The 24,276-nt window shown below is 34.7% G+C and overlaps 2 protein-coding genes and 1 pseudogene across 2 annotated transcripts; all 3 read right to left on the bottom strand.

The window, feature by feature from the left end:
- Positions 1-370: 370 nt before the first annotated feature.
- Positions 371-3,132, bottom strand: LOC129300672 (PHD finger protein ALFIN-LIKE 1-like; annotated as a pseudogene).
- A 4,675-nt stretch (positions 3,133-7,807) lies between these two features.
- On the bottom strand, positions 7,808-11,575 carry LOC129300673 (uncharacterized). Its single transcript, XM_054939251.1, has 3 exons — positions 11,281-11,575; positions 10,665-11,077; positions 7,808-8,503 (listed from the first exon to the last, which is right to left on the bottom strand). The coding sequence occupies exons 1-3, from the start codon at positions 11,443-11,445 to the stop codon at positions 8,062-8,064; spliced, it is 1,020 nt and encodes a 339-aa protein (XP_054795226.1). The 5' UTR covers positions 11,446-11,575; the 3' UTR covers positions 7,808-8,061.
- Positions 11,576-19,689: 8,114 nt separating this feature from the next.
- On the bottom strand, positions 19,690-23,616 carry LOC129300671 (E3 ubiquitin-protein ligase APD1-like). The gene is made up of 8 exons (XM_054939250.1): positions 23,523-23,616; positions 22,805-22,884; positions 22,662-22,677; positions 22,186-22,203; positions 22,061-22,086; positions 21,522-21,594; positions 21,082-21,430; positions 19,690-20,116 (listed from the first exon to the last, which is right to left on the bottom strand). Exons 1-8 carry the CDS (start codon positions 23,614-23,616, stop codon positions 20,041-20,043), a joined length of 732 nt encoding a protein of 243 aa, XP_054795225.1. The 3' UTR covers positions 19,690-20,040.
- Positions 23,617-24,276: the final 660 nt, after the last annotated feature.

Genomic DNA, 24,276 nt, shown 5'->3' with positions numbered 1-24,276 from the left:
ACGTTTGGTGCAAGAATGTTTTTTAGAAAGAAAACGAGTTGTACCTGGAAAGAAAAGGAAATATATACATTTTCATTTTCTCTATAAAACACACATTGCATCAAAGTGTCCCAGCAGAGGAAGAGGCCCAAGTTTTCTTACCATTATAAGTGCGCCTCAAGATTCACGAGTTTTACGCTTCAATAGTGTATTCTTAATTCAAACATCACGAGAATCAATCTTGATTTAAAGATTAGGAAGTTTAACCTCTCCATAGAACTATCCTATCTTGTCCAACAGCCATCGCATTAACTGGTAAAGAAACATGACAAATATCATGCGTGATAGGAAGATAAGTGAGGAGTGAACAAGTGACCATACTGTCTGTACATTCAAGCAATTTTCAACTGATTAACAAATTAGAACAAAACATATTCTAATCTATATATATATATCATACACTAAATATCATCTGGGTGAAATTAAACATAATCCTTAAGATATGATCCTTTAGACAGGCAAACATATGCAAGGACCTGCCTTGAGTAAGAGGACAGTCTGTAATCTGTGGGCCGTTATTATATGAGCTAGTGTCTAGGGCTTGCCCCTCCTCATGCAGGATGGACATTTGTATTGCTTTATGCTCTCAGCCTTTGCAGGAGTAATCTTCACACATTTCCCATGGAACCACCTCTCACAGACATCGCAGCCATCCAAAATTCATCTGCATTGTAATTTCCACCACAGCTCCCACAAAGGGTTTCGCTATGCTCATCTTCGTCCTCCTCATAACCCTCATCGGCAAATTTGGATTGCTTTTGACTTGCCCATCACTTGATCTCTGCAGATAAATCTATTGTGCATCAAATAAGGAATACATATGGCTTCATTCCATGGATATGTTTAGAGAGTGCTTTATAAGACTTGACTCTCACAGTGATTGTTATTTTCGTGGCACAATAACATAAAGCCAACGTGGTTGAGCAAAAAAGCTTTGTACAATACAGTCCACTGAAATACTCTGCAGAGGTTGAAGTGACTACAAACAATAACATTCTATAGCTTCATTAGCTTGGTTTGGTATTAACTACTTCTCAAAAGCTGATTCTAAAATTTCGGTAACAAAAATTACAATAGATAAATGTGAACTGTTTCAGAGTGATGCATGCGCAATCAAACCCATGACTCACAAAGTGAAGCCAACATGCTGATAAATGTGAGCTGCACTTGTTTGAAATTTTTTAAAAGGAGATTTTTCTTTTTAGGTTCCTCCAATTGTAGGACACAGAAAAGGTACAGATCACTTTTAGAAGTATAACATACAATACATTAAGAAGTTACTCTCGGTTTTCTTTCCCAAACACAAACATATAAAACTAATTAAAAATTTCACAAAGAAGTGCCATTGACATAATTGATTCCGTTGTTTTAAGGCAACTCGCAAGAAATACAGCCAGAGGTGACCCACCCAGAAGAAACAAAGACGCAGTCATCAACTAAAAAGAAACTACTGACCTTGGTGCTGCCCCTGGACTTGCTTCCACTGTCCGCAGTTGGCTTGTCCTTTATAGGTTTTCTCTCAGTCACAACTTCAAAGACAGTGGGAAGATCATTGATCAAGCTAAATAAACGCTTCCTGCCATAAAGAATCAAATTTACCATCAATAGAAGGAGCCGTGTGATTAGTAGCAGCTGATGATGAGGGAAAACAGTTAAAACAAGAAAAGAAACAAGAGATATTGCATTTACTAATATCCTGCCTATTCTGGTAGTTTCTGTATAAGGAGAAGTGATTCAATTTGTTCCCCTCATAAAAATCCTTATATCAAACATTTCAAATAATCTCTGCCTGCCAAAAATTGCCAACAATTTTTTAATAAGAAAACTGAGGATTTATATTAAAACAACCCCACCAAGTCATGCTCATAACCTTCAGCAAAAGGCAAGTATCAATGGTCAATGTCCTTGACAGATCTAGAGCAAAAACTCATATTATTAACATTGTTTTTAACCTCAATATTTTATATGCTTAAGCATGTCCTTAACAGATACAGAGCACATAAAACTGAAACCATCACCATATGCATGAACCTGCAGAAGATCTAGATGGTACCTTTCATTGCGGTTGAGACGGGCCCCAAGATAAAATGCCACAGAAAGCAGCCATGAATCGCTATGAACAGCAACAAGAGAAAGCCAGTCCCTGCGAATCATGCCATCTCTAGCAAAATTGATTCCAAGAGCTGGCTCAGGAAGCTCCGGGGGAACTTCCTCTGCTGGCAGAGTTACTTCCCAGGTTTCATTTGGATGTCCATAAAGGCACAAGTTCTCCTTTTCTTAAACAGACACATAGGGAACTTTAAAATCAAAGGAATGAATTAAAGGATTGGAATGAATAAACCAAAAGAACTAAGAAAGAATATACATTCGGAATCGAGAAGATAAAGGAAAACAAGTTGAGTTGACATTCCCGGACATTCAATATACCAGAACATAAATTCAAACAGCAACAGAACTTTCAAAATTCTTGTTTAAATCCAGCAAGGCAATCAAACAGAGAACTAGTCTCAATTCCAGAGTCATGCAAGGTTTAGAGCTTTAACAGGAATTAAACTGCACAAGAGTCATGCAAGGCTTTGACTTTCATTTTCAACGAATTATCTGGGAAAAAAGAAAGTCAACATGAGCCATTCTAACGAGTACTCATAATTCACATACAGACTAGAAATAAAATCATGAAATTCAGCTACAAATTATGGAAGCAACAAAAAATAAAGTGACAAAACAGAATAATTTTACGTAAATGTCAAAAGAAAACAAGATTGAAGAATTCGAATTACCTGGATCACAGAGTCCGTAAAATTCGTCCACATCTGAGAAGGGAAAAAAAATGTCAGATGCAACAGATAAATTAAGAAAAAGTCACATTCAGGAAATGAATTAGAAACGAAGTTATTAAGAAATTGATCCGAGCATAACCTTGAGTCAAAGCACGAACAACACCGGCTCTCCGAGCACTATAATCCTTGAAGATCTCCTCCACGGTGCGAGGACTAGAAGCCATTTCCATGAACAGCGATTGAGATCTAAGCGGAAAGGGTCGAATTGAAACACTAGGAAGATGAAGAAGAAGAAGTGAAGAAAGAAGAAGGGATCGACGAGATCGATGGTGACTGAGATGCATGTGATCTGCAAGAAAACGGTACGAAGAAACAAGAGGAAAAATAGAGATACAGAAGAGAAAAGAAAGAGAGAGTGGTGTGTGTAAATAACGCTATGCGCTTCTCTCGTCGTTTTTACGGTTTTACCCCCATTTTATTTTTACTCCATAAATATTTATCATTTTTTAATTTTAGAACTATTTCATTGCCAGATCTGTAAAAAAATATACTAAAAAATATGATTAAAAAATTTTATAAAATAATATATATATATTATATTTTATTATTTATATATTTCCTTCACTTTGAATGTTTTACACGTTTAAATTTGTTCTAAAGGTTCCAAATTCCTATCTTCACTTGTTCTTGTTGTCACTGCCAGTGTATCCTCTGCTTTTTAATTAATGAGTGTGGACTCAAGCTTGATTGAAGAATATAAGTGACAAATACTTTTTTCCTAGTTAGGCGTGATATATTGGATTTTAAATAACTTACACTAATTGTTTTAGTGTAAGTTAACTCTTAAAATTTTAAATTCCATTACTTTAGGAAATGATTTATTAATCAAGGTACAACATTGTAATTACCTAATCACGTTTAGATTATTATTATTATTATTATTATTATTATATTTTTATGGCTAGTTGGCCGTTGTTCATTTGGAAAAGTTTTGGAGGTATTTGTTTCTTTTTTCCTTATATTACAATTACAATTTTAAAATGAAAGTGAAGGAGTAAAGAATTTAGGCGGATGCTTGAGTTGAATCACGTAAAATGACCAAGTCAAAAAGCATCTCCTTTTGATTTTAGGCCGAAGCTAAGTCAACGTTAGACCAAAGTTCTTTTTGCAAACAGACAATTTAATAAGTCAACTAGTGTAAGAGCTCGGACTCTGTAGTCCAGCCCACCATTTGCTTAGCTAAATGGCAGCATCATGTGTGCAGGGAACGATGGGAAAATTTTAGTCAAGGGCGCCTGATGAAACATAATAAAAAAGAAAACTCTTAAATTTTTAAAATTTTGTTGAATGACTCGTATGGATTCTTGTTTAAATTTCTGACAAAAATGATAAAATTATCCTCATTTAAATGAATAATATAAATGACTTATTCGTTCTCATATTGTATGTTGTTTATTTACTTACGTTATATTGTTCGTTTTCCTATTTTATTTGTTTATAATTCTACTTTCACCTTATTTCATTCTAGGGTCATAAACAAGTGAAGCAGGGAAACGAACAATATTCCGTAAGTAAATAAACCACATACAGTATGAGAACAAATAAATCATTTTATCATGAAATCAACACTTGGAATGAAATCAGTGAAACTAAGATTATAAATAAGTGAAGTAAGAAAATGAATAAATTTCGTAAGTAATAAACAATATACAATATAAAAATAAGCAAGCCGTTTATGTTGTTCATTTAAATGAGGATAATTTTGCCATTTCTATCAGAAATTCAAATGAAAATTTGCACGAGTCTTTTAGTGAAATTCAAAAATTGAGGGGCTTTCTTTTTCATTATGGGTGGTCAAGGGTCCCTCCTTGAAATTTTCCTAACAAACATAACTTTGGGTCCCACTTTGTTCCAGTTTTGCTATAAGTTTCTGTATTTTTTTTAATATTCTAAATCTCTATACTTTTACTTTTTGGTATTTTAAGTCCTTAAAAGATATAAAAACCTATAACAAAACTCAAGCAAAATATAAAAATTTAAAGTTGTATTTATCCTATGTTGCAATACTAAGGGTGAGAATTTTTCATGATTTATGATGATTTCATATAAATTTTATATGTATATTGACAGATTGATGATATAAATATGATGCACTTTGAGTGTGAATTCTCTTTATTGTCGTGAAGCGAAACACTACAAATTTAGATTGTCAATTTTTATTTTATGATTCAAATTTAATAGTATTTAAAAGTGCATATTAATTTAGCATGACTGAGCAATTTATCTTTTAAACTATAAGTCAAGTAACACTAGAAATTTTATATTCCTTTATTATATAATTTATTTCCTCAACTTTTGAATTCATAACAAGTTTTCCCTGACATTAAATAGAAGATAATGTTGGTATTTTATGGTAGTACGGCCTCCTAGTTCAAACGTGTGGCATTCATTTTTACCTGACATGTGCATGAACCAATGAGACAACCATATAGTAATAGACATTACTTTTTTGGTCCTATTTACAAGTTACTTCCAACATGTTTCACCAGTATCAAGAAAAATTTTAAAACTCATTAATTCTGTCTTAAAATTTAATAAGTTTTTAATTTTGCCCTTATTAAATATACACAATTCAATAACATATTTTCTCTCTACAACATTTAATGGAAGATAAAAAAAATTATTATAAAAACTTAATGACGTGATTTTAAATAGGACCAAAATCTACTCTCTCTCCCCTAGAAATAGGATTAGAAGGAGTATCTTTTATTTAATGTCAAGGGGGAGGTTGCAACGAATTCAAAAGTAAAAAAAAATTACATAATAAATAAGTTTCAGATCTTTAATGCTACTCTACATATAATTTAGATGGTATGTTGCCCTTTTACCGTTTATATTGTTAAAATTTCATATGAAAGTTCAGACTTACAATAGGGGATACAATGAAAGACCTCAGTGAAGAAAAACCAAAGTCCATCGACTTGAAGGCAGAAATTGCCTTCTACTACTCAAATAAGTTTAATTGAAATAATATGTAGATAAAATTATATGAAAATTTGGTGCATTACAAAAAATTTAAAATGAATCATGACTTACAAATAGAACAATCTTCTATAAATTTTATAATGATATTAGTGTTTTTTTTAATTAAAATACAAAAAAATGATATTATATATAAACAACTTTGAATAACTTTTTCCTTTTTATTTTATTCCTTGACAACTGATACCTTTCTCTTCCTTGTACAACAGGGTTTAGAGAATGCCAACAGTTTTCTTTCCTTTCCGCCATCATGATTAACTTCTCATAAATTGACTCTTCCATATTATTAAAAGTTTCCCGTAAAACCAAATCGAGAACACAAACAAATTCTTCCTGGCAAGCCAAAAATAATTCTCTTTAACCATATTGTTTCCCTTTTACAACTAGCATTCTCTTTATATTTCCATTCGAATTTGCTGCATCGTGCATGTAAATGGCAGAAAATTTTGTAATAGCAAATACCAAATAGTGTATTCAAATAGGAATTAAAAGAAAGAAAGAAATCCTGAGAAGCTACCTTCATCAGAGTATTATTAAATAAATTACCCTTATGCAATCACCTAATTCTTATGGTGAAGATGATATTATTATTTGGAGGCCCTCTAGCGACAAGAACTTCTCTATCAAATTTGCCTACAAAGCCATTAACAATCAACAAGAAAAGAATTATTATAACATATGGTCTAAAATCTAAAAATAGCCTATATATAAGAAAATTAAATATTTCCTTTGAAAGGCGGCTTGAGGTCAGCTACAAATAAATGTCACGATCTTCAATTGAAAAAAACGTTCAGCAACGCAAATGCCCACTTAGTTACAACTCTCCTAACTTTTCTATTCACATTTTACGTGATTGTAAAGATGTAAATGAGGTTTGGAAAAAATTAATTAATCCATCCAAAAGTGATATTTTTTTCTCTTTCTATGCAGGATTTGATAATTTGAAATGTTAAAAACAAAGCAAAAAGCATGTCCACATGAAGATTGCTTTGGTAGAAACTGTTTGCTCATACTTGCTAGAACATCTGGAAAGCAAGATGCAAAAAAATTTACTCAAGAGATACAAATGCAAAAAAAGACATCACTTTCTCTAATACCAACCAAATTATCAATGACGTGAAGCTCCAAGTTAAAGTTGATTTTTTAAACAGAATCAACTCCAGATACGAAGCTAAATGATATCCACCAAAAATTGGATGATTTAAACTTGACGTTGATGGTTTAGTCAAACACAATGGAGCAACTTCTTCTGGAGGACTAATCAGAGACCGCCAAGGGAATTGGATCAGAGAATTTACTATGAATCTTGGTTATCAATCCACCATTACAGCCGAGCTTATAAGAATTTTGAAAAAACTTAACATATGCTGGAATGGTAACATTACCAAAGTAAATGTTTGCTCCAATTTTATGGAGGCTCTTCCCTCATTGAAAGTGATGTCGAGCAAAGCCGCCTCCTCGCACAAATTTTAAAGAACATTCGAAGCATCTCTATGAAGAATTAGGAAATCACCTTTGATCACATCTACAGAGAAACAAACTGTTGTGCCAACTTTGTAGCCTAAATGACTTCAAGGAATCATTTTGATACTACTTTCTTTGATAAACCGCCCACTGAATGTAGAAACCTTATGGCTTCCGACATAATCTAATTTTGGTCTCTTGCACGATTTTTACCGTGGCCATGTATTCAAAAAGAAAGAAAATGTATGTAAAAAAGAATTGAACTCCATACACAATCACAGTTTGGTGTAATTTCCTCCCCAAACACATTTCTGTAGAAAGTTGAATTTATATTGTAACCAAAGTAGGTTAAATTTATATTGCAACAATTTTTTTAAAAAAATAAAACTCAATTAAATTGAAGCTGGCTGAAACGGATGAAACAAAGAGGGAAATTAAGAGTAGGACAGAAAGAAAGGTCCTAATCTGGGAGTACAAAGAAATTCAATTCTGGCCAACACTTCCATAGAAACAAGTGGTTGAACAAAATTCTCAAAGCTCAAAGAAGACCAGAAACAAAATAATATAGGAGAAGAATTAAGCAGCAAAAACAAATATCAAACTCCTAATGTTGTTCTAAAGAAATTCAGTTCACCAAATCAAGAATTTCCATTTAAAATCGAAAATCAGCAAGCAGCACAATTGCAATCTCACACGATTTGGTTAACATGGTGGTAGGGAGAGCTACCGCCAGAGTCTATGGAGATGTCAATAATCTCTTAATGCCGCTTTTCTGCTCTGCTGTAAGCCTGGAGGGGAATTTGATGTTAAACTTGATTCTCAAGTTCCCCTTCTTGGAAGGTTCTTTGGGAATGGGCATACCCTCTCCCTTAACAACTTCTTCATATGTGGGACTAATGATGGAGCTGATTGGTACAGTAAGATTCCGCCCATCCAGGGTTGTCAGTTGTGCCGTGTAACCCGTCAGTGCTTCTACCAGAGATACCTTCTGGGTGACAACAAGATCATTGCCATCCCGCTTGAAGACACTATGAGGCTTCTCATCAATAATAAAGACAAGGTCTGCAGGTATAACTCCTCTTTGTTCATTTCCCTTCTCAGGAAATGTTATTTTGGTACCTTTCTTCCAACCAGGCTTGATCTCAATTGTCAGAATTTCCTCTACTGTAGTGGGCTTCCTGCACAAGAAGAAAAGATTTGGTGGACTGAGTAGAAAAGTCACAACTAATTCGAAATACTTTGGTTCACTTATCTTGAATTTACTATTATAATCTTGGAATAATGCTGCAAATTTCACATCTTGACATATAGAAACCAATGAAACACCAAACTTAAAAACTGAAGTTGTGTCATGTTTAATGTATATCGGACACTCATCAAATATGACACTTCACATTGTCTTCAGAGGTCCTTAAGAAATTATTTCAATAGATAGCATATGTAGTAACGAGCAAACATTTATGAAACAATTAACCACTTAATTTTGTATAGAGTATTTAACCAATTAACCATTTAACTTAGGTAGCTAAGTTGTATATAAAGTCAATACAAAAACTGCACCACTGAGTGTTGCAGTAAATGACCTCAAATTGCACTAAAAAGAAATCCCCATTCAACTTCAAGCATCTCATCCAGTTGTAAGACACAATGCTAATAACAATACTAAGAGCAGAAACTGCCAGTACCTTTAATTTAAGCACCTAAGCTTCTGGCCCTGTGAAAAGCTTAGTCTACTATTATTGCCTGAGATCTCAATAGGTAACAGGGTTGAACCCCCTTCAGAACTAAATATATGGGCACTTCAAACACATTTTAGCAAAAAACACAAACGCATAGATAAAGTTCTTCCTAGAACAAAGCCTAGATGGAAAACAACCAGAGATTCCAATGATCTACCTTATCTTTACTAACTTGAGAAATAGTTTCTCTCAAAAAAGAGACAAAGAACCAAACAACCACATTTCTTAATCTGTCGCATGCCATCTTTTGCATTACCAAGAGAAGTTTTCAAGCAAAAAGGGAACAGAGAATGTATACATAGCCCATGCTGAGAAGATATTGAAATACTTGAGACAATTAAATTATCTAGGTATGCATGTCACCCGTTAGGACCTTACAATATGCAGAATTCATACAGGAAATAATTCCTTTTATATTTTCAATGCCAATAAACTATAAAGTATAAGCAAATCATCCATTCTTAATCCAGCTTTACAACTTTTGTAACGTCCACAAATGTCACCCCCTTGATCTTTATTCCAGTTGTGCAAGTTGGTAACCTCAACATCTTATATCCTCATCATAAAATTACAGCAGACCAATCAATTTCCCTCAATACTTCATTTCTAGTTTATACAACAGATCTATAAAAGACAGAGAATCCAATCTTTGCGATTCAGCTTTTTTCACATCCAATAAAGTTCTAGATTAATAAAAACTAATTTATCTCATTAATTTGTTTCTCACTCAGCAGACACTGGGTCCATCAAAGACATAGATGATCCCGTATGAACAACAATAATAACAAGACTTATCCCACAATGCAGCATTAACACTCCATTCTTTTTACCTGAAACTGTAACCCGGAAAAAAACTAAATGCCTACTATAAAGAACAAAATACTAAAGTAAAAATACAAAAATTAAGGTGAATAATATGATGACAACCTAGCCCATTCACAAATAAACTTTAGATTGAACTGTGGTGCAAAGCTTTTCATACAACACGAATGAATCAAATTCATGAGGAACAATTAGCAGTCAGCATCTGTACTTAGAACTTCCTTCATCTAGATTCCTATTAGCCGTCAAAATAAAAAATTTTATTCTGGAATACATTCTGCTGTAAATTAGAACTACCACCAGAAGACCAATAGGAAGATTTGAGACATTTACCAATCATAAGACCAAGATAAAAACAGCACAAAGATGAGATTCAGGACTGGGGGTAATCTTTTCTCCTTTGACTTCTGCACTCATCCAACTCAAATTTATGCTAACAAATGTGGAGAGGTGAGGTTCATTAATCTATGTCTGGATTCAAAAGGCCAACCCAGAGCCTAAAGGCACTTAAAAATCTCAACCCAACACAAAATCCACCTTGCCATTGGAAAAGTTGATTACTCTGAGCATGTAAGACTACAAATTCACAGCTGAATTTCAAATAAAAGAATGAATCCACCCAATCAACCGATCAAGTTTCAAATCAACCAATAAGACAAAAAACCAAACAGCATATTTCAAGTAAAAATATTGGGGTTCAGTACTTCTATCCCTTTCTTTCAGGGGTAAAATAATAATAATGAGCCAGGGGACTGTTAAGTTAAAGCAGACAGCTCACCCACTGGCATCGATAACATCCCTCGAAATCTTCATTTTCTTCGTCGTTCCTTTATACAAATCCTCCAAACTGCATGGCAGGTTTCGTTCGATGGGTGCACCTTTCCTTGGCATATTTCCAGAGCCCTCTCCAGCTCCACTCCTAAATGAAGTGAAAATATCTTCGCCGAACATACCACGAGGAAACCCAGAAGCACCAGCACGAGCACCCATATCACCCATTCCACCAAAGGGACTGGAAAACCCAAAGAACTCTGAAAATATATCGTCTGCGCTCCTGGGGTTGAACCGGAACGTAGTTGGGCCACCATCAGTACCACCTGAAAATCCGGAACCTGGAGGTGGCACCTGTCCCTTCAATCCCTCCTCACCGTATTGGTCATATACTGCTCGCTTTTGTGGATCACTCAGAACCTGTTTAAAATTCAAGACCCAATAACTCATACAGAACCTACGGTTAGAACCTACGGTTTCAATTTCCTGAGAGAAGCAGAAACTTTGAGGAATCAAATTTGAGAAAGTTTAGTTTTCGAAATTGCCAATTTTAACCGAATTCCCAGTACAACGAGATTGAACTACGGATGAAGAGGAGAATTGATTGACTGATAGAAACATACATCGTAAGCCTCGGAGATTTGCTTGAATTTAGCTTCAGCGTCTTTCTTGTTGTTAGGGTTTTTATCCGGGTGCCACTTCATGGCAAGCTTTCGATAGGCTTTCTTGAGATCATCATCTTTGGCATTTCGGTCTACCTGAAGAACCTTGTAGTAGTCGACACCCATGCCTTCTCTGTTTCTTACTCTGCGTGTCCTGGCCGGAGTGCGTTCCTAGTCACCGGTACGAGAAATGGAAGCGAAGGACCTCATCGACAGCAAGGTATCACGAACTGGGCTCACCTCATACACAAAACTCTCTCACTCCTCGGCCCATCTTTAAACATTAAAATGTCTATTTCTCCAAATACAATAAAGCGAGAATTTCAATAAAAATTCTTGACCAAACTTATTTTAATTCAAAATCCCTAAATGTTTGAAATTTTATTGCAATTCAAGAATATTAATTTAATATTAAATTTAAAAAAATGATAAAATTATTTTTTTAAAATTGATATCAAAAATTTTTTATTTCACTTATTTATTTATGAAATGCAGTTAATTATTTTGCTTAACTTATTTTTATTTTAGATATTTAAATTATCTTAAGACAACTTATTAATTTTTATATTATATGTTATTTATTTATTTACAGACTATTGTTAATTATCCTACTTTACTTGTTGATTACCCTACTTTCTTGTTCATTGCTAGACATTCACTTAATTTTATTTTAGGAAAATAAACAAGTAGAATAAAACAATTAACAACATCAAAAAATAAATGAACAAATGAAGTAAGGCAATTAACGAGTGAAATAGAAAAGTCCTGCTATTAATTTAAATGAAGGAAAATTTTGTGATTTTTCTTAAAAATTTAATATCAAATCAGTACTTTTGAAGCATTTCAAAAATTTAGAGGATTTAAATGTAATTAAATATAATCAAGGGTTTTTTATTGAAATTCTCCCTATAATAAATGTGCTTTTGTTAAAAAAATGTCCTTTTATTATTATTATTTAATTAATATGTTATACCTTCATTAAAATATACTAGCACGTTATTGGAACCAAAACTTCTCGTGGTTGTGCAGTAGAGGGAGAGAGATTCTCATAAAGAGGGGTCAATTTTTTTAATCAAAAGGTGGAGTTTAAGATTAGAGCAAAATAGATCAAATGTTTGTCACTAAATTAGTACACATAGGATAAAAACAGCCTTTTATAATTTCCGCTTTGTAAATGAATCGATGAAGGAAGAGGGGGATACAATTATGTAACTATGAATTTCTTTTTTTTTTTTGTGTCTTAAATGGAATTGGATCAAAGGTGATTTACAAGGATAATTATGAAAGTAAAGTAAATTGATGATTGGAATTTTAAATAAATTAGATCCACCTTAAAAAATGCGCATTAAAAAGTAAAATCAACTGTAAATCAAGTTTTTTTTGTATTGATATTTATATGTTCCTCCTCATTTATCTCCATTTAATAAACCTTATGGTCACGATACATCATCCCTTTTGTGACTTGTAATTCTACGTTCTACCTACCTTATGGTGTCCCCACGCTTATTATTCTCTTGAATCTTGACAGTGTTCTTTTGATGGGTACAATTCTACTTATAAATTTTAGATGTTAACATATATTTTTGACAATGAATTTTGATTTGTATTAAATTAGACAAATCCATTTTAATTTCAACACAAACTCATTTAGCATTGAATTAAAGACAATAAAATTTTAGATCGAGAAAATCAGAGAAGAGAATGAGAGGGCTATTCGTCGGAGGGTCTTCATGGTTGGCCTTGGGGACGTTGGAGGAAGTGCTAGATGCTCTTGATCAAAGCCGTAAGAAGGTTAGTGTCAGTGGTGCGAATTTCACTAGGAACATCTCCTTCTTGCCATGGAGGGAGGAGTGGATGGAGGAAGAATCATCGGGAAAGAAGGAGATGCCTTCCTCTAGGGATGCATTTGTGAAAAATCTGCCACATTCTTGGTGTGATTTTGAGTTTGTGGAGGACAAAGAAGTAGAAGAGATGGTGCAACTATTGGATTTGAGGACGTGTTAGAACCGATGAGGGCATTACTCTGGATTTTTCTAATCCGCGATGCTCGTACTTTTCATTTGATAAGATAGAGAAACAAAGGTTGTTGAAATCTTTTGCTAAGACATTGATTGTGAAAGTGCTTGGGAGAGAAGTACGATTTGACTTGCTTGTGAAGAATTTGGAAAAGATTTGGCAAAGGTTAGACAAATTCAAGTATGTGATTTGGTTAATGGTTTCTTTCTAGCAAAGTTTCAGTGCCAAGAGGATTTTGATACTGTTTTAATTGGGGGACCATAGATCTATCAGGATTGTTATTTGAGTGTTATGAGATGGAGGGTTGATTTTAATCTAGCAACACATGTGATTGATCATGCTGCAGCTTTGGTCAAGTTACCTGATCTTCCAATAACTCATTATGATAAGAAGTTTCTCTTCAATCTTGGCAATGCTAGTGGAAAGGCTATAAAGGTGGATCTACCAGCAGCTTTTTATGGGAGAGGTAAATTTGCTCGTCTTTATGTTAAATTAAACTTAACCAAGCCATTACTTCCTGAGTATAGTATTAAGGGACAAGTTAAGGTTATTGAATATGAATGTATGAGTTTGCTATGCTTATGCTGTAGGAGGTATGGGCATGTGAGGAATTCATTCAAAAGAAAAGCATAAGGGAGGAGATGAATGAACAGGCTAATTGTGAGGTTCAGGTTGGGAGTATTGAGGGATAATCTGAGGCTACTGAGGAAAAAAATCCTTGGGTGTTGCACAAAGGCCATGGAGGAAGAAGCTTGTTAGGGGGCCGAGGGTAGAAGCTAGTGGTGGTTGTAACAGCACAACCCTAACCCCTTATACTAGCAAATGCAGTGCTGGCACGTGTCCCCTCATTGGCCTACGTGCTACTTTCCCCATAGTAGTACATAGGTTATTCCTCACCCCACTAAAAAGGTCTTTTAGAGCCTTTTCAGCGATCAAGCCCCCAACCTCTCCTACCTTAGTGAAGTTGTGGCCAACCCTGATATTATTAAGCTAAGCTAATGGTACCAAATTTAGCCTTAACTTCCTTAAAGTAATAAAAGTTGGAGGTTCGAGTCTTAGAAGGCTCTAAAAGACCTCTTTGGTGGGGTGAGGAATAACCCCAATACCACCTCAGGGAAAGCTAACTTAGGCTCTGAAAGGAGTGTTAAAGCCCAGTCCAAAAGACCCCCGATGGAGTGGGGTGAGGACTGTTATAGTAGTAATCAATTTGCAGCTCTTGGCAGTCTAGCAAATAAGAATAATAGTGGTAGGGCTTTGAAAGATATTTCAAATGTGTCCAAATTTTGGCATAGAAGGAAAGCTGGGTCGATGTCTCAAACAAATAAAGGACATGTGGTTAATAAAGATGAGGATTATAGGGGTGTAAGTGAACCTCAAAAAAGTGGTGCTAATAGTGTAGGGAGCTTATAGGGCTTAAATAGGGGTAAGGGTATGATGCGAACTCTGGTTGCTGGGAATAGTAATAGTAGGGGTAATAGGGTTAGTAATAGTACTGTGATGTTAAGGGAGGAGGATGAGAATATTAATGATGTGAATAGTGAGGGTGGCTCCGAAAGTAAAGGGGTTATGCTGGAGTGTGAGGAAGGAAGTGCTTCTGATTATTAATTTGTTATCATAAAGATTATTACATGGAACTTTAGGGGTGCAGCTAGCAAAGGCTTTGCTTCCTCATTATGAAGGCTATGTAAGGATGAAAAACCTGATGTGTTGGCTTTGTTTAAGCCTAGAATTAGTGACATTACTGCCAAGCACACAATACGTCAGTTTGACTTTAGATTTTTTGAGTTAGTTGAAGCTCATGGTTTTACTATGGAATTTGGGTTCTATGGAATGCCAAAGATCTTGGATTGCATGTCATCAAGAAGCACAAATTGTTTGTGCATTGCTGTTTTGACATCCCTGGTGGTACTCAGTGGTATTTTACTATTGTTTATGATTGTCCATATAAAGAATGTAAATATGAGGTTTGGCTAGAACTTAGTAGATTAAAGGAAAGTTTGAATAAGCTGGCTAGTGATTTTAATGTGATTGCATCAACTAGGGAGCAAAGAGGTGGAGCTAGGTGAATGTGAGAAGTTGTAACAAGTTTTGTGAATGGATTAATGACTGTGAGCTTATTGATATTGAAGCAAAAGGGCTGTTTTTTATATAGAAGGGTCCAAAGTAGAAGGGATCAAATAGAATTTTTAAGAGACTTGATAGAAGTCTTTGTAATGCTCAATAATAATGCACTTTCCCAGACGCTTTGATTAACGTGGGTACAAGGCTAAACTCTGATCATAGTCCTCTTAATTATTGATACTTCACATGTCTGGTACAGAAGAGGGAAGCATCCCTTTCGATTTGTGGCTGCATGGATGACTCATAGGCTTTAGTGATTTTTTTGTTAAGCCGACGGCGCAGTGATATGGATACGCCTGGGCTTTAGCGAAACTAAGGCAAGATCTGATATAGTGGAATCATGAAGTGTTTGCAGTTGTTGAGGCTAGTATTAAGAATTTGAAAGTTAAATTACAGTGTGTGCAAAGGATCGTTGACTGGAAAGATGTTGTGTTATAGAAGCAGTAAGAGGAACTCCAAATCAGTTTAAATGAGACATTATAGCAAGAAAAGTTACTTTGGTTTCAAAAATCACATAGATATTGGATTGAATATGGTTATCAAAATACAAGATACTACCACATGAAGACATTGGTAAGAAGAAGGAGAAATAAGGTCTCTATGTTAAAAAATGAGGATGGTTGCTGGGTTAATGATGATAGTGAAATTTGCAGGCTGATTAAAATGTATTATCAAAAACTGTTTGATGATGATTTGGTGTAAAGAAACTGGATCTTCACAAATCAGTCTTGGGTTCATATTAGTGTTGAGGAATTTTCTTGAGTGAGTAAGCCACTAGAGGACAAAGAGATAAAGGAGGCATTTTTAGTGATAAGGCCTTTTAAAGCTCCTAGTGAGGATGGATAGCTGGCTATTTCTATTAGAAAAATTAGGAGGTAATTGGTCCTTATGTTATTGATTTTATAAGATTATTGTGGAATACTTGGAGAAGCTTGAGGAAATTAGCAAAACATTACTTGTTACGGTTCCCAAGATTGATATTCCTAAAATGTTTTCTCATTTTAGACCAATTGCTTTATGTAATGTGTATATAAGGGGTGACAAAACCGTTAGTGCAAAGGCTTAAAGGGCTAATGAATAACCTTGTTTCCCCTTATCAAGCTAGTTTTATCCCTGGTCATAGAATTCACGATAATATAGTAATTTCCAAAGAGTTAGCTTATATGATGAAGAGAATGAAAGGGAGGAATTGATATGTGGCTATAAAAATTGATCTTGAGAAAGCATATGATAAGATGAATTAGGCATTTATTCTTGAAGTGTTAAATAAGATTGGATTACTTGATCATGTAATTAGGATTATTAAAAACTACCTAAGTACTGTAAATATGGCTGTGATGTGGAATTAAGAAAGGAGGGAATGGTTTAAACCTAAAAGGGGGTTTTGGCAAGGGGATCCTCTATCACCTTACTTGTTTGTTTTAGGGATGGAGAAGCTTTCTCATTTAATTCTTGATGCAGCAGAGCAGGTAGATGGAAACCTTTACTAATTGGTAGAAGTAAAACTCTAATTTAGCGTTTGATATTTGCTAATGATCTGTTGATTTTTTGTAAAGCGAATGTGAACCAAATGCACAATGTTGTGAGCTATCTGGAGTTGTTTGATCAAGTTTTTTGTCAAAAGGTAAACAATTTGAAAACTAATATTTACTTTTCAAATAATGTTTTGGGGCTGAGGAGGAAGGAATTATGTGATATTAGTGAATTTCAGTGTAAAAAAAGAGCTAGAAAGGTACTTTGGGGCTTATATTACTAATGGTAAAGCCTCTAGAAATAAATTTTAATATTTGGTGAATAAATTATAGACCAAATTAAGTGGATAAAAGAGGAAAAATTTATCTCTAACTAGAAGGTTGACACTTGTGCAATTTGTTACCTCTCAGATGGCAGTATTTTCTATGTAACATACTCAAATTCAGGGGGTGTTTGCAAAGAATTTGAGAAGTTACAGAGGAACTTTATTTTGGGTTCCACTGAGCATAAGAGGAGATTACATGCTATTAGTTAGGAGGTGTTGTGCAAACCAAAGGACGAGGGGGGCTATGGGATTAGATATGTGTGTGATGAATGTTGCTCCGATTGCTAAGATTGGGTGGAATATGACTGTAAAGCCGAATAGCCTGTGCTCAAAGGTTTTGTATGGTAAATATGGCCAAGATGAGAATCTTCTACAAAAGGTAATGGTGAAGAATACAGACACTGGATTATGGAAAGTCTTGGCTTTTGTTTGGCCAAAAATTATTGAAAATGTTGCAAGGGAATGTAGAAATGGGGAAGAGGTTAATTTATGGATTGATTTATGGTTAGGGGATGAGAAACCTCTTTTTGATCTATGCCATACTAAGCCAATGGGTAGATTACTTGAATGCAAAGTTGTGGATTTATTGAATGAATATAGGGAATGGGAGTTCATGTTTTTAAAAGACTATTTAAGTGACGATGTTCTGTTGAGATTAAGGGCGGTTCTAAGGCCCTGTGATGATTTTGGACAGGACAAAATCAGACGGTGAGGCTCGGTTGGGGAGAAGTTCATTGTAGCTGAAATGTACAGGTGGATGGTTGGGGGTGTGGGGATGAAGCATGATAGTGTTTGGAAGAAGATATGGTCATGGAAGGGTCCTTGTAGAATACAGGTTCATCTCTAGTTAGCTTATTAGAACAGGCTTCTTACTTCATGTAGGAGAGCTAAAATAATTAGAGGATCTCCAGTTTGCTTGAGATGTGGGAGGTCTGATGAAGATTTACTACACGCACTGAGAGACTGTGAAGTTGCTTCAAAAATTTGGCTTGAGCTGTGTTGTGTTGAAGTTAAGGACAAATTCTTCCGGTTAAATATGAAGGAATGGATTGGTGTGAATTTGAGCAAGGGGGAAGAGTTGGGGCATCTATTTGTTGTAACTTGTTAGTGGCAATGGCAATGGAGGAATAAGATGTTGTTTAAAGAAGGATTTGTCTAATGTGCTGACACAAACAAAATTATTAGACAATATGTGTGGGAACTAATTAATTTGAAGACTGATAGTGTAATGACAAGTGGTGGCTATGGGACTATTAATGTTTCGTGGATGCCTCCTAGCCAAGGGTGGATAAAGTTGAATTTTGATGGTGCTGCGAAAGGGAATTCTTCTTTTGCTGCGTGTGGAGGATTATTGAGGAATGAGAAGGGGGAATGGTTGAATGAATTTGGGCTTAATCTGGAGGCGTGTTTAGCAATTAATGCTGAATTGTGGGGAGCTTTTTGTGGTCTGAAACTTGCGAAGGAATTTGGTGTAGACAAACCGATTGTGGATGGGGATCCGTTGACTGTTATAAACAAGCTGGAGAGGCCTGTAGATGATGTACAAAGAAATAATAGGCTTATGTTGGAACTGAATAAGAAACAATGTAATCATCTTTCTATATTAGATATAATAAAGGAATAGATGTGTTGATTCGTTGGCCAATCATAGTCTGAGATTTTCTTTTGAGTTGATGAGGGTTGTTAGACCTGCTAATGATTTACAGGAGATTTTGTATAGTGATTCTCTGGGGTTTTTCTTCCCTAGAGAAGTTTTGCTGAATAAATAATATTGGGCTGTTGCCCATTTTACCCAAAAAAGAAAAAAAAAACCATAAAATTTTAAATCACACAACACACATTAATGGAAGACATTTTAATTAGATTAATGACAATCAACTTTCGGTTCCTAAATTAATTATGGCAACACTGTTTTTATAAAAAAAAAATCCCAATAGGATAATGGGTACCTCTCTCTGTATCTGTATGTGTGTGTGTATCAAATAATTGAATTATTACTACAATTAGACACCTCTTCCATTACATTTGCATAGAGTCAGGTATGAATCACTTTTTTTCTCATTAATACTTGAATTTGTTATATTGATTGATATTTTATATAAATAATGAATATTGCTAATGAAAAAAAAAATAAACTAATTGTGATTGAAATTTCATGGACAATCTAAAAAATAGCTATAATATTAGCCATATGGGTAAACCACACTTCTATACGACTTCCGAGTGGCGTTGTATAGATTTTACATTATATATATATATATATATATATGAAATTAGTTAATATTTAACGTGTATTGTATAGAATATAAATATAAGTTATACTGTTCATGCTTTATAAATAAATGTGGTAGCCATAATCAGGAATACCGAGTTTCATATTATAAAATGGAAAATACTAGTTATGATCTCGAGATATAAAACTGACGGCCAAAATATTTAACATCAAAATTTCGCCAAAATATTATATAATCCATCACCATCATTGTTTAGATTTGCAATAACCAAGATATGTGTAGGAAATATTAATAATGAATAATTTTCAAGGACTTAATTTGCGTCTAAAAATAAATAAAATAAAGGGGCAAATTTTTCAAGGGCCCGACTGTATATATACTCCCCAAAAGGAAACATATACAAGCAACATGTTCCCCCCACAAATGGTCATTACCGGGAGCTACCATGAGCTGACATTGACAATTGATGAAACAGATGATGATGCACTAACTGATCTGTCTTTTCTTCATTTAGCCTAAAACCACATTCATTTAGCCTCACACTAATAATGCTTAGACATTAAAAATCTTCCTTACTTTCTTGGTCTTCCTACGACAAACAGGGCAAGTCCCATCTGCTTCTGCTATCCTGTAAACATAGATTCGTCATTTCATTTACGACCCACAACATTCTCCACCAGCTAACTATTATGAGTACTTCAATTTCCGATTTAGTTGAAATCCTACATGTATGTACACACACGCTCACACCTAGATGTATTGGGGTATACCAGAGAGTAATTTTGTTTTCTTTTGAGATAGCCCCAAATGACTTGTATTTAAAACTAGTTTTAAGTAAGAATGAGAGGAGAAAATCATCGTCATGCTTAGATCACGAATTGAAAGTTGCGATCGATGTAAAAGTCATCTTGAATCTGTACTAGAATGCTTATTTTTAATCTTTGTAGTAATATCAAGTATTGATTTGAGACCAGATGATTACCTCTTCATCTCATCTGTCACTTAAAATCACTACTCACACTTGAGTGCTGTATAGAAATCAATATATCAAGTGCTATCTGGAACATACATTGAATATGCATGAATTTAAGATAAGCTACTCAACAGGTTTGTTAATGCGTAGATTATCGGTGTGTTTGTTTTCATGTTAAAAACTCTTTCATGTAGCTTTTGCAAAACATGCTTGTACGTGCCTCTTCAAACATGAAAACAATACACTATTTTCAAGAGAAAAAGATAATGAAAATTTCTATGCATGTTAAACCCATGTTTCTTAGGAAAAGGAAACCCCATCTACGAGAAATCATACTTATCCTTGGCTCTGGGCCTCTGGTGGTAGTTGGGTGGTGGGGATTTAAATAAAGTCAGGATAAGGACCATCCCAATAAATCAGGGGGGGAAAAAACCTTCACTGGTCCCCTCTTCTATCTTTTACTACTTTTAGCAAACTAACTTTGACATCACAATATGAAATCTCGAAAGCGTAGTAATTTCATCTCTTTTCCCTTTGTTCACCTTGACCTTAGGTGCGCTTCCAAGAAAAATATGAACATAATATGATGTAACTCAAATGAGGAAGTGGAAATTAATTACCTGGTTCCACATTCAAAACAAGCAACACAGTGTCCACATGGAAGAAAGAAGCAATCCCTTGGAGCATCAAAGCAAATGGCACAAAGACGCCGGGTATTATTACTGGTTTCACCTTCAACTAAAGACTTTCCGTCAATGGAACCAGCCGTGAGAAAGTCAAGATCCTCCTCATCACGTGACATGGAATCATAAGATGAACCCCAACTTGAAAGATCATCATCTTTGTGAGAAAGCAAAGGGGCTCTCTGAGTTGCTGTTTCCCCGAGATGAACTCCTGCTCTGTCTGTGAGGGCTTGCTGGAACTTCTCTATTAGAGTGAAGCTCAAATACATCAGCAAAGTCATTCCGCCTGTGGTGGAAAAGGTAGAATAGTAACACATAAAATCAGTTATGTGTTCAAGCAGTGAATAGGAGACTGAATATTTGAATGAAATGCATACTTATGCCAAGAATATATGAGATCCATCTTGGTCCAAAGGACAATCTGACGTGCCACTCATCCCTTGAAGTATTCTAAACCAAAGAAAAGAAAACATGAGACAGTCTGATGCAGAATGAGACGATAGGATTGTAAGTTTTTTATCATGTTTTATGTTAAGTTGTAATTCTTTGGGGTAATTTAGGGTTTATCACAAGCAATTAGGGATATCAATAAGGCACTTCAGCCTAGGGATATCTTCTCCCACGGTAGCAGGATTAGATTTCCAGAATTTTTATTTGACTTTCATAAAGATTTCTTGCTTGAATTATCTGTTTTACCTATAATCAATCTGAAGAAATCATCCCCTTCTCATGATATATTAACGAAATTGAAATTTATAGTCAACTGACTAGATAACTTGAACAAGTCAGCCCTTTGCAATATTCTGAAGAAATAAACTTTCAAGACACGAGTACAGCCTTCCCAAACATACTCAATGTATGAGAATAACTGTGAATTTATTCCATTTGCATGAGTATATATGAATAGTAATCATACCTGCTGTGAATCAGAAGTTAAAATAGCTGCTTCCCATCAGGAAAGAAGATATTAACATGACATGGGTTATTCATCAAAGCACATTTATAGTAAGCATTCGTTGTATTATACAAGGAGGCTCTTACTTTGATGCTCAATTTGACCTATACAATGAGAAGAATGATTCAAGTAAATAGTGATAACCAGCAATGAGGACAAAAGCAACAATACAAGCGAAGTGGGTTAAAATCACAATCAATGGAACTTTATCCAACTATTTTAAGGAGAAAAATTCCAGGATATCCAGGGTGAGTCATATCGTTTATACTTTCTTGAATTAAAAAAGGTCTACAAACAAAATGAAATTCACCTACTATTAATAAAATAGTACCAACTTTATATATATAATTAGGTCTCACATTCTATTAACTGGTATTCCATTATTGTATAAATGTTGTGTGAGGTCTGCATTCTATCAATCATTGTAGCACTATTACATAAATGGAATGTTGCGTGAGATATTTTACATGATTTGGCTCTATTTTACTAGCCAGTGTATACATGACATATAAACTGAGCGTGTGTAAGAATTCCTAACGTAAAGGATATTAAAAATTTATACCATGATTTGAAATGTCCTAAAGGGCAAAAAAATAGCACTTTAACACTCATTATCAATGAAGCTAATCCTTGCAATTCATTCCTCAGTTTCTATCAAGCCAAGTCAACACGAAGAGAAAATCTATCAGAGGTTTGCAGAAATACCTCAGCTTCCTCATTCAAATTTCTCGCTATCACGTAATAGCTTGATGAAAGAAATATGTCTTGTGTAATCATGCCAGTTCCTGTAGTAAAACAGTAATTGACATCAGTATAGGACATGTGTAGATAAAGATGCAATTTCCTGTCACCGTTGTACCATGGACTACATTCCACGAGAGAGAGTGCTATTGGGATATGTTAGGTCCTCAAGCCACTGGGTAAAGCCATCATCCCCTGCAAGAAAGGGCATCAGAATAGCATGCTCGCTGAATTTGTGCTTTCAGTTAATTTGGTATAAATGAAATAATATTAACTGGTGAGTATACAATTGTAGATTAAAGTCAAAACAAAAGAGAGTAACGTCTTAAATGCAAAGGTCTCGATGAAAACAGGGTGATCTCATAAATTCAATAGTTCATATATGAATTTGTCTTGAGAAGAAGTGCAGACTGGCTGAACTAGAAAGATTTCTGCAAACAAAGTTCAGAAGGAAAGTTTATCCGCAAATGCTCATTTGGTTTGTTTTCAGACAGTAATGCTCTTTCAGATCCTGATCAACAAGAATTTATGATAGAAGTTTTATTGATGCAAATTGATACTTCTGAAAGGTGCAAACTTTGTAGCAATTCTTTAGCATGTTAAGAAAGCAGTTTTATTATTGATAAGCATTGTCATTATTAAACAAAGGAGAACACGCAACAATCTCTTATGGAAAGCATACCTTCAATGATTAATAGATAAATTGAGGAGCTCTTAGAGCTCAGGTGATATGATGAATATTCACTTGAGATCCTCTGTTCAGGTAATATTTCCATTCCTACAGAAAATAAGTTAAGAGAGTATTAGCTTAATAACCACAAATATATGAGGATTCAGTAATAAACTTCAGCATTTTAAACACTCACTTCACTGTTTTCTAACAACTAGAACCAGAACTTCAGTATCATGTCATGAGAATGAGAGGGTGAGAGAGACAACAGATTACAAAAGAATGAAAACATACTTGCCTTGCTTGTAAAAGATGAAATGGAAGCTTCATAACTTTCTTCCCGTGGCAAAAACATCAAGAGATGGAGATCCGTATGTACCATAAAGCATAACTCCCGTCACTGACCCAACCAAGTTTTCTACCTAACACAAACAAATCCAAATTACTTGCTTAGAGACTACTAGAAGTAAAATAAGGGAAATTTAATTTCAGAAACTATGGTTTGGTCTAAAATCAATCTGCTTCTATATTTAAAATGTGGCATTCAAGCCCACCGCAGCATGAACATCACCCCTCAGCCATCTAGCAGTTTCTTACATTCAGATTTTATCAAAAGTAATCACATGAATATAAAAAACTATGGACAGAATAATCCTAAATATCAGCTTTGTCTCGAAGGTTGCAAAAACGGTTAGAAACGGGTTTCCAAACATAAGCTAATGTTATGCTACTTGCTAGGATAAAGCAAATAAATTTCAATTCTAAA

The sequence above is a fragment of the Prosopis cineraria genome, unplaced genomic scaffold, assembly GCF_029017545.1.
Source record: "Prosopis cineraria cultivar Desert tree isolate PC_DT_omini unplaced genomic scaffold, ASM2901754v1 PC1698, whole genome shotgun sequence".
In the NCBI taxonomy this organism is placed as follows: domain Eukaryota; kingdom Viridiplantae; phylum Streptophyta; class Magnoliopsida; order Fabales; family Fabaceae; genus Prosopis; species Prosopis cineraria.
Note: the sequence above shows the minus strand (reverse complement) of the source record. Positions and strands in the feature narration are given on the sequence as shown.